The sequence below is a fragment of the Rhinolophus sinicus genome, linkage group LG16 (assembly GCF_036562045.2).
Source record: "Rhinolophus sinicus isolate RSC01 linkage group LG16, ASM3656204v1, whole genome shotgun sequence".
In the NCBI taxonomy this organism is placed as follows: domain Eukaryota; kingdom Metazoa; phylum Chordata; class Mammalia; order Chiroptera; family Rhinolophidae; genus Rhinolophus; species Rhinolophus sinicus.
In genome coordinates, this window is record NC_133765.1 from 32,492,313 (window position 1) to 32,507,643 (window position 15,331).

General features: G+C 37.4%; 2 protein-coding genes across 11 annotated transcripts in view; one reads left to right on the forward strand and one right to left on the reverse strand.

Annotated features, from left to right (window-relative positions):
* TMEM116 (transmembrane protein 116) overlaps positions 1–15,331 on the forward strand; it is a 197,491-nt gene that overhangs the window by 49,533 nt on the left and 132,627 nt on the right. For 2 of the 8 annotated variants that reach the window (XM_019733890.2, XM_019733889.2), the window contains exon 11: positions 727–4,391. The exons of 3 other annotated variants lie outside the window; for them this stretch is intronic. In XM_019733890.2, the coding sequence (XP_019589449.1) occupies positions 727–933 (207 nt within the window). In that variant the 3' untranslated portion in view covers positions 934–4,391. 3 more of the 8 variants (XM_019733891.2, XM_074321060.1, XM_074321061.1) reach the window with 3 other exon arrangements.
* The window catches only part of MAPKAPK5 (MAPK activated protein kinase 5), a 104,688-nt gene that overhangs the window by 39,003 nt on the left and 50,354 nt on the right, over positions 1–15,331 (reverse strand). The gene's annotated exons all lie outside the window — the stretch shown is intronic.

Below are 15,331 nucleotides of genomic sequence, written 5' to 3' on the forward strand. Positions count from 1 at the left end.
CTTCTTAGCCTATTCTCTTGCACTGTCATTACTCAGCACAGTTTTTCCCCTCATGGTGTTTATTTCTACACTGCAAAAGAGACAATGTATGATTAATATTTAGTTACAAAGAATATGAAATTTTCCTCACAGATAAGGTATATACTTTTATGAAAATGCTGCCATGCATTTCAGAGCATATGTATGTCCGGTCAACTTCATTTTATTGATGTGTTTTTAAAGAATGAGTAACAAAAACCAAGATCTACCAGATAATGTTCTTATGAAACACTGATAGTGACATGATTCTCTCGCATCTATAATGAATTAAATGGGATTAAATAACTATTCTAGGTGAATGGGGAGGCAGGAGTAGAGGGGTAGAATGATTCTCTCTTTTCCTCCTTTATCAGATTTAAGAAGGCTTTTTGGGCTAACTATGCTGATAGGGCAATTTTCTCAAACCTAACCTGGGAAACAGGGCGATAAAGAGGGGCATTGAAACCATGCCATTGTCCTTTTGTGTGTGTATAGTAAGAAATATGACCAACTCTCAGTCATTCATGACAAGGTACAGTTGAAGAGTGAGTTCAGGAAGAGCTAGAAAAAGATTAAAAACTGACACCAGTTCTTGATGTATGAGATAGAGGAAATATACCAATGCTTTATAAATAAGGAGAATGGGGACTATTCCCTGGATCTCTGAAAACCTGAAGGATGGGCTCCATTACCCTTCATCTCCTCCAGGCTCTAACAGCATCATCCCAGGGTCTGCTCAACTGTGGAGTATATGGCTGGACACAGTACAAGTTCTTTCAACTAAAGCAAGAGGCTCGGCGTGATGCAGACACCCAGACACCATTATTATGCTCACAGAAGAGATTCTATAGCAGGGGTCTAGATCCACTGGAGTCTACCCTTACTTTTGCTACCAACTCCTCCACCGTTCTTTGAAACTATACTGCTGGAATATCCAGGAACTAGAGTATTCCACACTAAGGGATTGGGAAGAGTGTTGGAAAACAACATCTTAAGTCTTTTCTAACCACGCCTTAAACTATGAAAAGGAAAGGGAATTTATTATAGTACCATGGTTAGTAGCTATTTGGTGAACTGAGCAGAATCTCTTCATTCTCAGATTCACTAGTGATTCTTAAAGTCTTTGTTTAGGGAGATGAAGCCATTTTCCATCTAAGAGAGAGAGAGACTCATATTACCTCAATGAATATTAGACAAAATTAATTCCAGGTTGTTATTTTTACATGGCACTTCCAGGCTCTCTACTCCATGGTGCAAGGGAAGTAGGGTGGCATGCAACGATTTGCTCAGAGTTTGTCATTGCTATTACTGTCTCTGAAGCTGGACAAAGAAAGTTCTGGATTGCTGTTCTTTGAAGAGGTTTAGAAACTCAGAAGAAGCAAGGACAATAACTATGAAAAAAGTGGCATCCTCAGATATATTACACCCTACTCTTATATGGTCAGTGCTCTTCTAGGTCTTGGCAGTAGGATCCATCCTACTTAGAAAATTAAGGCCAGTCTTTTGAAGTTACAGAGGATAAGATTTAAGAGAAATCGTGACTAAAGGAAACTTTAGTAATCAAAACTCTAAATTGTCATTTACAAGCAGAAGTCCAAAGTAAGTTTCAATGCCGGTACATTGAATTAGGTTGAACCATATGAACTTGCCATTTTTGTAGGTGAAAGTGATCTAATATCATCAATTTTACATGGTTCAACCTAACAATAACTGCTAAATATGTTTATAGAATAAATGAATGAACAAATGAATGAATGCATAATAAGTAGAATTTGAACCTTGTGGGAAAGAAAAGATTCCTAGACTGCAGAGCCTCATTTATGAGTAAGAATATCTAATCTGGGATACCATCCTTCAACTCCTTATCATCCCTTCTATGGTGTAAGAAAACTGCACCCCAACACCATGTGTCTTGCATGGGGAACTGGGTGAGGGTTTGGTGTTTTTCAATGAATGGAAGCCTTTGGATTTTTTCACATAGCAGCCTCCCACATTTTATATCTTTGGCTTTACACTTGCTGAAGATCTTAAAAATCCCTTTAGATTCGCTGCCAGTTTCCAAACCTGTCCCTCTTGGTATTCATGTAATTATAGCCACTTTCCCAGGCAACCTTTGTGCCCTTTCCAAAGATTTTAACACACTGATTCTCTAGGCCTCACCACTGGCCCTGGTAACAGTAACCTTGTTATTTGCAAAGGTGCCATCTTGCTTGTAGGTATTTGTTTGCAACACTTGGAGGTACCATTACAGTATTCTTGGAGGTCACATTCATCCACATTGAGGTGGCAGGGTGTGGTTACCTTGAACAATTTGCAATTTTTGCAGCAGGATCCAAATGCACAATCTGAACCCTTCTTTAGCTGGCATGAGGGCAGACAATAGTAATCGTTTTGATAGTGAAGGATGCTGCCACAACCAAATCACATTCTTCTTTATCCATTCTCTTATTCCCACTGTATGGCTTTCCAAAGTAGCTTTGGAGCTAAGGTTTATGAAACAGGCAGTCCTCTCTGTGCTTATGTAACAGCTGGTGGAAGTAGTGGAAGCTGCAGTTGCTGAAGCCCATATCTGTAGTAATAAGTTCATGCATACTACAGAGGTTCTGGCCATGGCATTGCAGGCCACGTGGTCATGCTTCATTCTCAAGTTGTGGCCAAGCTCATGATCCATGAGGGCTGCGTAATGTGCTATAGCTTCCTGAGAGAAAGATGCGTAGCAGTGCAGATACCACTGAGAAATGCATGTCCATGGTACTTCCCGAGACTTTGGCCAATAATCACATGAACAACATCATGCTTCACCCTTCTCCAAAGATGCCAGTCTCTCCAGCAGTCAAATTTTGAAGTATTTCCTGCAAATTCGGGGAGATTTTTCACTCGGTTTCTCTCTGTCCGTATATCTAACCCAGTAAATTCTGCTTTCACATTTAGCTCCTTATGTACCTGTTGACCAGGGTATGGGCATCCATTATCATCTGTGTAGTCTTGGTAACATTATTATTTGGAATTGTTTATTGTCAACCACAGAAAACGTTTCCACATACTTGGGAAGTATCCACATACAGGGCATAGGAACTGAAATTGTGAAGTGGTTAAGAGCTCCTTCTGTTCATCTCCACCGGCTGCACAAAACTCAACCTGATTTTAAGGATAGGCTGTAAATCATATGCTCAAAATTCTTTGAAGTGTATATAGGCTTGATGTGAAAGACAGCGCCATGTAAGGTCAGCATTCCCTTTAGCCCTGTGCGAGTGCTGATAGGCACAAGAGAATCCAGGTCACCCTTTGAGTATCGCGTTATCCTCAATAAAAGGCATGTCCAAGTTCTTGACAAATAACCCTTTCTTTTGCTTCAAATTAATAATATGCCATTTTCCTTTTATAAGCAGGACATGGGCCACATTTTCTGTTTTTTCTTTCTGTTCTCTGAACATCACTAGGTTCCTAGGCATGACTATTTCATAATAAAGATATTCCCACTTACAGTGCATCCCTTGAAGTATAGTTGCTATCAGCAGTAACATGACATGCAGATTAATATGGGGAGGGCCCATTCTCAAGTGTCCCACCTAGGGATCCCTGGAAGAAAAATCACTCCAAACCTTACCCATGACCACTTGATTTCATGGAAAAAAGGGCAGGGGGGATGCAAAGTAACTAACTAGGATTGTCATTGTCATGGCCCAAGTGAAACAGCTAGTGATCCAGACCTCTGTCTCTCAGTTGCCTTCCCTGAGACCCAAATCTTTGTGACACAGTTGTTTGGCCAAAGCTCCAAGCTGTGCTGCATGGCAGAAGGACAGCTGCTCCCACCCCGAGTATTACATGACGACACCTGCCTTTTGGCTGTGTCTTTTTCTACTCCTGCTGTGTGCTCTCTCCTCAGGAGAGTCCTTACTTTGCAGTCTCCCTCGAACAAAAGTATTGTGCTCCTTAGCTGCACTCCTGCTGTCTTGGTAGGGTAGAGGGGTATACCAAGGGGAGGAAACTTTCAGAGGCCCAGCCAGTACTATGACCCAGAATCGGGCACTGAGAAAAGAGAAAATATAACCACCTTCCCTCAGTCCTTGGCCCCATGGAACAGCCTTCCCCTCCTGTCATCTGTTATTCTTTTCAGTCATTGAAACTAAAGTTTCCAGAGCAGGGGTTTGTAGATCCCTGGGTAGGTCACGGGCCTCTGCTGTCCAGTGCCTTTTGCCCCATTTCCTACTCCGTACCACACAGCCCATTTCAAACTTCGAATACTTTTCCTTTTTCCCCGTTATTCACAATGTGTTTATTTATTTGTTCAATCCTGTAATACATGTAAAGTATTTTTACAATAACTTACCCATGCATCTGTAAAAAGCAAATATACTAACTGGAGAACAATATTTGTGTTCAGTTATTTTTGTCTTTGGCCTTACTGTATGAGATCAAAATAACATCTTCCAAAATTATTTAGATTAGTACTTTTTCTTCTAGACCTATTCAGTGTGGTTATATATTTTCGTTTTTAATATAGTTAGGCTCACATATTACTGTTTGTATTTCCTTTTGGTTTGTAAAATGTTACTGTGATTCTAAGTGAGTACTATACAAAAAAGTGTACTCAGAGTACACCTCTTTGAACCTTTAATCTGTTCCCATGTCCTCATTCTTTCCACCCAATTCCTACCCACGGATCTCAATAGTACTTAGTTTATTTTTCCTGTATTCCTTTCTGCACAAATTAGCAGAGACATGTATATATTTTTTTACCCCCTTCTTTCTTAGGTAAATGTAGCATAACATTTTACACTTTCCTTTTTAAACTGAGAGATACGAGTATATCCTACAAATCACTCCATATCAGTTTGTAGAGATCGTTCTCATTCTGTTTTTACAGCTGTGTTAGTACTCCCATTTTGTGAGTGTACCATAATTTATTCAATCGTTCTTCTATGTATGGGCCTTTAGGTTGTTTACATTGTTTTGAAATTACACACAATGCAGCAACAAATAATTTTGCATGTATGTATTTTTTTGGAGGCAAATTCCTAAAAATGGGAAGGCAGTGCTAACTGCATATGTAGCATTGTTTGATATTGTCAGAATCCCGTTTAGAAAGGTTTTGCCAGTCCGCGTTCCCACTAGCAATATATTAGAGTGCCTGTTTCCCCACAGTCTAAGCAACAGAATATGTTGCTATGCCATACATTTTAATTTTCACCAAACTGATAGCTGAGAAGTGGCATTTCAGTGTTGTTTAATTTGCATTTTTCTAATTTTGAGTGAATTTGAACATGTTTAAACATAGTTAGGGACCATTTTTATATTTTTAAATAATTGTCTGTTCATGGCTTTTCCCCTTTTTCTATCAAAGTTTTGGTCTTTTTTTCTCAACTTTTCCCCAACGGCTTCATTGAGATACAATTCACAAATAAAATTGTATATATTTAAAAAGTGTACAACCTGATGATTTGATATATTTGTACACTGTGAAATATTTATTTATTGTGAATATAAATTTTCTAGAAGGCTAAGGAACTAGAATAGTTAAAATAATTTTGGAAAAAAATACCATGGGGGGAACCACTCTTTTGAGTTTCAAGACTGTGTAGAATTGATGGGATAGACACATAGATCAGTGAACAGAATAGAGAACCCAGAAACAGAGAACCCACACATGTCTGGCCAGTGGATTTTTGACAAAGGGGCAAATGCAATTGCATGGAGGAAGGACAGTCTTTTCAACAAATGGGTGCTGGAAAATTGGATATACATAGACAAAAAATAAAAATGGTCTTCAACCTAACCTCACACTTTACATAAAAATCACCTCAAAATGGGTAGTAGATTTAAATGTGAAATATAAAACTTTTAGAAGAAAACAGAACATCTTTAGGATCTAGGGCTTTGTAAAAAAATTCTTAAACATGACACCAAAAGCATAATTCATAAAAGAAAAACAATAAATTGGACCTCATCAAAAGTAAAAATTCTTGCTTTGTGAACAACTCTGTTAAGAGGATGTAAAGACAAGCTACAGACTGGAAGAAAATATTTGCAAACCACTGATAAAGGGCTCATACCTAGAATATATAAAGAGCTCTCATTACTCAACAATATCAAACAGTCCAAGTTGGAAATGGATAAAAGACATGAAGACACATTTCACTGAAGAGGATATATGGATGGCAAATAAGCACATGAAAAGATGTTTAACATTAGTAGACAATAGAGAAATGCAAATTAAAACCCGATGAGAAAGTACTACAGACCAATTACAACAGCTAAAATTAAAAATATAGAGACGGGGGTGGGAGATGAGGGTAAGGGGGATCAAATATATGGTGATGGAAGGAGAACTGACTCTGGGTGGTGAACACACAATGGGATTTATAGATGATGTAATACAGAATTGTACACCTGAAATCTATGTAACTTTACTAACCATTGTCACCCCAATAAATTAAAATATATATAGAGAGAGACAATGCTAAACGTTGGTGAGGATGCAGAGAAACTGGATCTTTCAGAAAATTGCTGATAGGAATGTAAAATTGTATAACAACTATGGAAAACATGTAGGTTCTTAAAAAACTAAACAAATATTCCAGTAAAGAATGGGATGTAGTCATAGGCTGCATAACGACATTTTGGTCAATGACAGACCGCATAATATGATGGTGGTCCCGGACATAAGATTGTAATGGAACTGAAAAATTCCTATCACCTAGTGATGTCGTAGCCACTGTAAAATTGTAGTGCAATGCATTGCTCATGTGTTTGTGGTGATACAGCAATAAGCTGTATCATATAACCTAGGTGTGTAGTAGGCTAGATCATCTAGGTTTGTGTAACTGCATTCCATGATGTTTGTGTAATGATGAAATCACCTAATGACACATACCTCAGAATGTGTCACCATCATTAAGCAATGCATAACTGTATACACAAAATATAATAGTAACAAGCTTGATATTTTATACACACACGATTTTGTTCCCTACAAAAAGTGCATTTTCTTTTCTTATGCTCACTGAAAAACTAACAATCAGTGATGGAAAAAATCATGAATTTTGCAATAAATAGGAAGACATTAGCAAGAGGGCAGAATACTAGCCATGGACCCTCAGTCCCCTCACAAACAAATCGATCAGCAATTTATAGACAGTTCCCTTTGTGAGAAATCCAGATACTAATTGAAAGGCTCCTGTACCCCAGGTGAACATGAAACTAGATTCACTGAAGCCAGTAGGGAGATTTGGGACACATTCTTGCCACAATCTACCCCTGGCACAGCGCTGTATGATCCAAAAGAGACCACTTAGTTCCTAGCTTCTGCCCCAACTTGAAGTGTGAAAAAGCCTTCCCAATTTCAGGTGGGTTTTTTTGTTCTGATTTTTTTTTTCCAAATTGGCTCACTAAGCTTTCCAGTCCTGTTGTCAGGTCCAATAGGCATCCCATTACTTCTGTCTGCGTTCTCCCTGATGAATACTTACACCACTTGGGTCTTGGAGCCATCAGTAGTTTTTCCTCATCCACCTGTACTTTGGGATTTATAAAATGCCATAGCACCTTATTTTTGTTGTTTGTAGGTTTTAATTTTACCACCCTAGTGCTTTGTCTGTTTTTATGGAGTGATTTGAGGAGATTTTTTAAAAACTACACTGCTGTGGCCACCTTCTGAAAATCTCCCTTTCTTCCTATATTTAAATTTTTTCTCTAGCCATTAAAAAACAGAATGCTACATCCTATGGTAAATCACCTTTTTCCATGGACTGTGATATGGAGATTTAGTAAAAAATAAATTGTTTTTTAACCTAGAAAACCCGAATTCAAGTCCTAGTTTTGTTATTTGCAAATTCTGTTATTTTTACCATTTAATCTCTTTGAGCATCGGCTTCTTGTTTGTAAAGTGGAAATAACAATATCTTTATGAGCTTCTCTGATGATTCAGTAGATGTGTAACAATGCTTTGTAAAGTAAAAAGTGATATACAAATACAAGCTATTATCATTACTTCCTTCATAGGTTCCCTATTGACTGAAACCCAGGATTTCCGCTTTCCCGTGCATTTTTATTTTCAAAAAGTTTTTTTTTTTAAGTGAAGATAACAAAGTTCTTGTCATCAGGAATATTTAACCCATCATAGAAGCCCAGGCATGAAATCCTTTGCAGAATGCCTTTCCCCAGATATCTTGATGCTGCTTTATTTGAATTACATCAAATATATAATAAGCATTTATAATGCCCAATATCCTACCACAGCACTTCCTTTGAAGAGCTTATGTATAATATGGACCCACATCCAAACATAATGACTTTTTTATAAAAAAGCATGATACTATTTATTATATGTATACACACACACACACATATATATATACATATACATATATACACTTGTGTATATAAAATAATATGATACATTTTCTACCTAAAAGAGGGTCTGGAAACAAATACACTAACCTGGTAATTGAAAGGGAACTTTAGCCTTATATTTAATTTGTTTTATACTTTGTAAAATAGCTTTATTGATGTATAATTAACATACTATAAAATTCACCCATTTAAAACTTAAAACTCAATGGTTTTTTTTTAGGATATTTACACATTATGCATCCATCACCATAGTCTAATGTTAAAGCATTTTTATCACTCCAAAAAGAAACCTGTGCTGGTTAGTAATCACTTCCTATTCTTCCTGTTAGCTTTTTCCACCCCAGCTTTCTCTATGGATTTGCCTTTTCTGGACATCTAATATAGATGGAATTATACAATATGTGACCTTTTGTGACTGGCTTTTTTCACTTAGCGTAATATTTTCAAGGTTCATCCATACTGTAGCATGTATTAATCCTACTTTCCTTTTTATTGCTGAATAATGGTCCAGTGGTATGGCTACTCCACATTTTATTTATCCATTCATCAGTTGATGAACTGCCTCAATGTCCTGAGTTGATTCAAAACGTTTACCTTTCATGGTCATTTTGACTTTGGGGAAGAGCTGACAATCACATGGTGCCAGATCCCGTGAATAAGGTGGATGAGGACACACTGTAATGTTTATGTTGACAGAAATTGCCGTACCAGAAGTGATGTGTGACACACAGTGTTGTCATGATGGAGGATGATACTGTTTGCCCATTTCATGTCAATGCATTGTTCGCGATCCATGATTTACAGCACACTTTAAAACACACCTTCTCTCAGCCACAGTTCACACCCAACTGACTGCACTGAACAGGTTGAAACTTGTCATACACTGTTACTAAGGTCCAACACGCCACTTCCGGTATTGATCCCTGCCTTTCCATTGGATGGCTCTCAGCAGCAGCATTTGCCGTATTGTTTGATCACACCTCGTATATATAATTATGTGACTATGGAAAGTTGTACACTAGGTTAGCAGTGATTGCCAAGAACAAAGTGAGGAGAGCTGCAGCCAGGCAAAGGGGTAAAAAGAGGAGATGGTAGGTGAAATAAATTTTAAGCCTGCATGTCATTCAAGGGAGGGAGTCCAAAATAAAAGGAGCATGTAGGATAGCATCCCACTTTGTAAAAGTATTTGTATCTGGACTTTCTAAGAAAGGGATTCCAGTTCAGAAAACAGGAGATAATGTATGCTTGACGTAAACGCTTCAAGCCTCCAAGGGTCTTTGTACTCCAGAAGGGTTACCTTACAGCATTCTTGTGCCTCAGTCCTTTACCTGGACCCTCTTAAATAAAGTCCAGGTTCCCAACCTCCAAATTTCATCTAAAAAAATTTGCCTTTTCAGTGATCAACATCACAAAGAACTCTATAGGAATGTAACTTTGCCTATAAATCCTAAGTTGAAGCAATTCATCTACAAATTTGTGCTATATAAATCATGTCTCAGGCACTCTAGTGAAAAGTAGGCCTTGAGTTTTACCTTTAAATAAAATCTCACTGAAAGATGCTCCCACAAATAAAGGAAAAAATTGCCTCCACCTCTTATTAAAGCAAAACTGAGAATTTGAAATGTCTGTAAATATAGTTCATTATGTCACAGGTTTCAAAGGCACAGGATCTATCTCATAGGTAAAGTCAAGATCAAAGTAAGCTCCTTTTCTCCCCAACAGACTCTGGAAATAGAATGATTTTTCCATAACTGTACATAAGGTGGTGGAGTATGCATATTTGTGGGGAGGGTTATGGAAGCTTCATCTTCCCATTGCAGATTAATCACCTGGAGCCATGCTACATATATAATGGGGGTGTAATAAAAGAGCTCAACATTTTGACAGCTTTATGTCAAGAAGCAGGGTAACAACTTGTTTTGAAGTTGTTCAGCAGTTTCACTGATGGAAAAAAATTGCTCTTTTTTTTTTTTTTTTTTTTTTTAAGAAAACACTTCAGTGAGACTTTTGGTCCACACCCCACCCAAAATGACAAAATTCTAGTCAAGAATGAAGTTTGAACCCACAGCTAACATCATAGTCAATGGTGAAAAGCTAAAACCTTTCCTCTAAGATCAGGAAAAAGACAAGGATGCCCACTCTCACCACTGTTATTCAGAATAGCATTGGAAGTCCTCGCCAGAGCAATTAGGCAAGAAAAAGAAATGAAAGGCATCCAAATTGGAAAGGAAGAAGTAAAACTGTCATTACTTGCAAATAATAGTATATATAGACAATCTTAAAGACTCCAGCAAAGAACTGTTAAAACTAATTAAATAAAACTAATAAACTAATTTAATAAAGTTGTAGGATACAAGGTTAATATATAAAAATGTTGCATTTCTATTTAAGAGTAACAAACTATCAGAAAGAAAAAGAAAACAATCCCATTTACAATTGCATCAAAAGGAATAAAATACCTGGAATAAATTTAACCAAGGAGGTGAAAGTCCTGTCCACTGAGAACTATAAGACATTAATGAAAGAAACTGAAGGGGTGGCCGATTAGCTTAGTTGGTTAGAACATGGTGCTGATAACATCAAGGTTGCTTGCACCCTCCTTAAAAAAAAAGAAGGAGAAATTGAAGAAGATATAAGGAAATGGAAAGATATTTCATACTCGTGGGTTGGAAGAATTAATAGTCAAACTGTCCATAATGCACAAAGCCATCTACAGATTCAGTGTAAACCCTATCAGAACTCCAGTGGCATTTTCACAGAAATATAACAAACAATCCTGAAATATGTGTGGAATTACCAAAAAATCCCAAATAGCCAAAGCAATCTTGACAAAGAACAAAGCTGGAAGCATCACACTTCCTGATTTCCAACTATATTACAAAGCTATAGTAATCAAACCAGTATGGTATGACATAAAAACAGACACATAGATTAATGAAACTGAATAGAGAACCCAGAAATAAAGCCATACGTATGTGGTCAATTAATTTACAACAAAGGAGCAAAAAATATACAATAGGGAAAGGACGTCTCTTCAATAAACGGTGTTTGGAAAACTGGACAGCTACATGCAAAAGAATGAAACTGGACCACTATCTTACACCACACACAAAAATTAATTCGAAATGAATTAAAGACTTGAACATAAGACCTGAAACCATAAAACTCCTAGAGGAAAATATAGGTGGTAAGCTCCTTGACATCAGTCTTTGCAATGATTTTTTGGATTCGACACCAAACACAAAGGCAAGAAAAGCCAAAATAAACAAGTAGAACTGCATCAAACTAATATGCTTCTGCACAGCAAAGGAAACCATCAACAAAAATAAAAGGCAACATACATAATGGGGAAAAAGTTTGCAAATCAGATATCTGATAATGGTTAATATCCAGAATATATAATGAACTCATAGAACTCAATAGAGGGAAAAAATCCCATTAATAAATGGGCAGAGCCTCCGAATAGACATTTTTCTAAATTCATACAACTCAATAGGGAAAAAAATCCATTAATAAATGGGCAGAGCCTCCAAGTAGACATTTTTCTAAAGAAGACATACGGATGGCCAAGAGGTACATGAAAAGGTGCTCAACATCACTAGTCAGGGAAATGCAAATCAAAATCACAGTCTGATAATTAAATTCATGAACTTGTTGCAACGATATTGCTAACCTTTTTTTATATCAGAGGGATTATTATGAATTTGTATCAACTGGACAAACAGTTAACCAGGTTTACTATTTGGAAGTGCTGAAAAGGCTGCGTGAAAAAGTTAGACGAAAACGACCTGAACTTTTTGCCAACAATTCATGGGTCTTGCATCACAACAGTGCAACAGCTCACACAGCACTGTGAGGGAGTTTTTAGCCAGTTAACAAATAACTGTATTGGAACACACTCCCTACTCACCTGATCTGGCCGCCAATGACGTCTTTCTTTACCCAAAGATAAAGGAAATATTGAAAGGAAGACATTTGGATAACATTCAGGACATCAAGGGGACTACGACAACAGCTCTGATGGCCATTCCAGGAAAAATTCCAAAATTGCTTTGAAGGGTGGACTAGGCGCTGGTGTCAGTGCATGGCTTCCGAAGGGGAAGAGTCCTTCGAGGGTGACCATAGTGATATTTAGCAATGAGGTATGTAGCACTTTTTCTAGGACAAGTTCTCGAATTTAATTGTCTAACCTCATAGATATCACCTCACACCTGTTAGAATGGCTATTATAAAAAAGACAACAAGTAACAAGTATTGGAAAGGATATAGAGAAAAGGGAACCCTGTGTACTGTTGGTAGGAATGTGAGTTGGTACAACCATTATGTAAAACAGTATGGAGCTTCCTCAAAAAATTAAAAATAGAACTGCCATATGATCCAGCAGGTCCGCTTCTGGGTATTTATCCAAAGGAAACAAAAACACTACCTCAAAAAGATATGTGCACCCCATGTTCATTGCAACATTGTTCATACTAGCCAAGATATGGAAGTAACCTATGTGTTCATCAATGGAGGAATGGATAAAGAAAATGTGATATATGTATATGCATACACACACACACACACACACACACACACACACACACACACAGTGGACTCTTATTCCACCATAAAAAGGGAAATATTGCCATTTGTGGCAACATGAATGGACCTTGAGGGCATTGTACTAAGTGAAATAAGTCACACAGAGAAAGACAAATACCATGTGATCGCACTAATATGTGGAATCCAAAAATACAAACAAACCACAAATGTACTCATAGATACAGAGAACAAATTAGAGCTTGTTAGAGGTAGGGGAAATGGGTGAATCTGGTCAGAAGGTGCAAACCCAGTTATAAAATAAATAAGTTTGGGGGATATAATATACATGGTGACTGTATTGTATATTTAGAAGTTGCTAAGAGAACAGATCTTAAAAGTTCTCATTGTAAGGAAAAAAATTGTAACTGTATGGTGATACATATTAACTAGAATTATTGTGGTGATCATTCACAATATATACAAATATGAATCATGTTGTATACCTGAAACTAATATATGTCGATTATATCTCAATTAAAATAAAAGAGCAAGCTTTAAAAAATGAACTTTGGACATACAAAAAATATGTTTTTGTCAAACTAATGTAATGCTTTGTTATCACTGTGGGATTGATTACATCCATGTGAGGTTATGATGATGTGATGTGGGTTTTCAGTAAATTTTTTTTTTTAATTTTTCCTTTCACTGGTGCCCAGAGAATGGAGGGAGTCTCATTCCATGTTATGAAAATATTCCCAAAAGCACTCCTACAGAAACAAGAAAGAATGTCAGGTCAGGTCAAAGGTGAGAGATGGCCTATCCAAGTCGCCCAGCGGAGCATGTTCCCTGGACTCTAGGAACATTAATTATTGGCAATGTCCAAATGTGTTCTTTTCCGCATTGTAATTTATTTTTGTTTTCCCCAACATCTGGATAGAAATCTAGAGGCTGGACTTGGCTGTGCTTCGAGGAACTAAGGGAAAGGCCTGGGTCTCTGCTGGCCTGAGGTAGCACAGAAAGGACAGTAGCCACTCAGGGAAGGCAGGTAAAGGGTAGCAATAAATCACCATCAGAGTTTTTCAGGGAGCAGCTGGCTGGGCGACTCCCAACGCAGATTATTGGAACACATGAGCATTCTTAAGAATCTTCCAAATATAATGAGGAGAGGAATCAGGTGAAAGTGTATGCTTCCTAGAGACAGTCACACACAGTGCCTTATGAACTATCGTCACCCAAGCTTTACAGGAAATGCTAACCCTTGGACATGGAAATTTAATGGGAGTTACACCTGCTCACTCGTACCCACATTAAAACTAGCTCCTACCCTACCATAGTCTATCCTAATGGGATTCAACCTTCATTTTCTGGAGTTGGGGGTTTTATAAACTTTCTATGACTTCACTGTTTATATTTAGCAATATTGCATGTGGGCAAGATTTTGGTTGTGCTAGCGTGTCAAGAAGCATCCTGCCCAGGGAATGAATCTGGCCTTATATTTTAAGGTTAGCTTTATTTAAATCATGTACTTGGTAAACATTTATTAAGCATCTACTCCACTCCATGGATTAAGCATCTACTCCACTCCATTAAGCAGCCTGCCACTCCATGGTCAGCATGTAATAGGAAAAAAGATATTTTCATCAATAATGACTACACAATTTGAGGATTCAGAATAGTAGTCAATTAAGAGCACACTGAGTGTCTTCCTCATCACTTTTTTACTGAAGGCAAAGGCTCATGAATTAGTAGAGAATGTAGATTGAGACACGCCTGGGGAGAGATGCAGGTTCTACAACTTTACAAGCTCTAGAGCAAATTCTCTTTGTTCTATTTCCTCATATGCACAATGGAAGTTTCATAGGTCAGTTGGGAGAATTAAATTAAGACAACGTAAAGTGTTGAACACAGTTACTGGCACATAATGAATAGTGTTAATGTTATACTTGCTTTGTGCTTTCTTCACAGAGAAGTATCTACAACCTCCAATGCTCTGTTACCTGTAATTGGAGAGGTTCCTTCTGATGTAAAAATCCAGCAAGTTATTAATTTCAATAAATAATAAAAATAGAAAAGACAAAATTTTAGTTTCATACATATACTCAGCACTGTGATAGGGCCTCTATACTGTTATAAAATTAGTATAAAGTTAGTTTTCTAACTCTAGGTGATATTAGCTAAACATGAGATAGCTGGATGTCTGAAAATCATCCCAGGAAGATTAGTAAAGAGGAAGGGCTATGAAAGCTGCTTTAGAAGAAAAATAAATCTTTTAGGTAGAAAGGGAGTATGGCTATAGGAAAGACCCGGAAATACTGGGAAGTAATAAATTGAATATACATAAATAATGTTAAACATCTGCCAGATTTCAAAAGGTGTGTGACTCCAACACTGGCTTCTTGACCCTGGAGTGGTCAGGGTCTTCTGCTTTATCAGATACCGT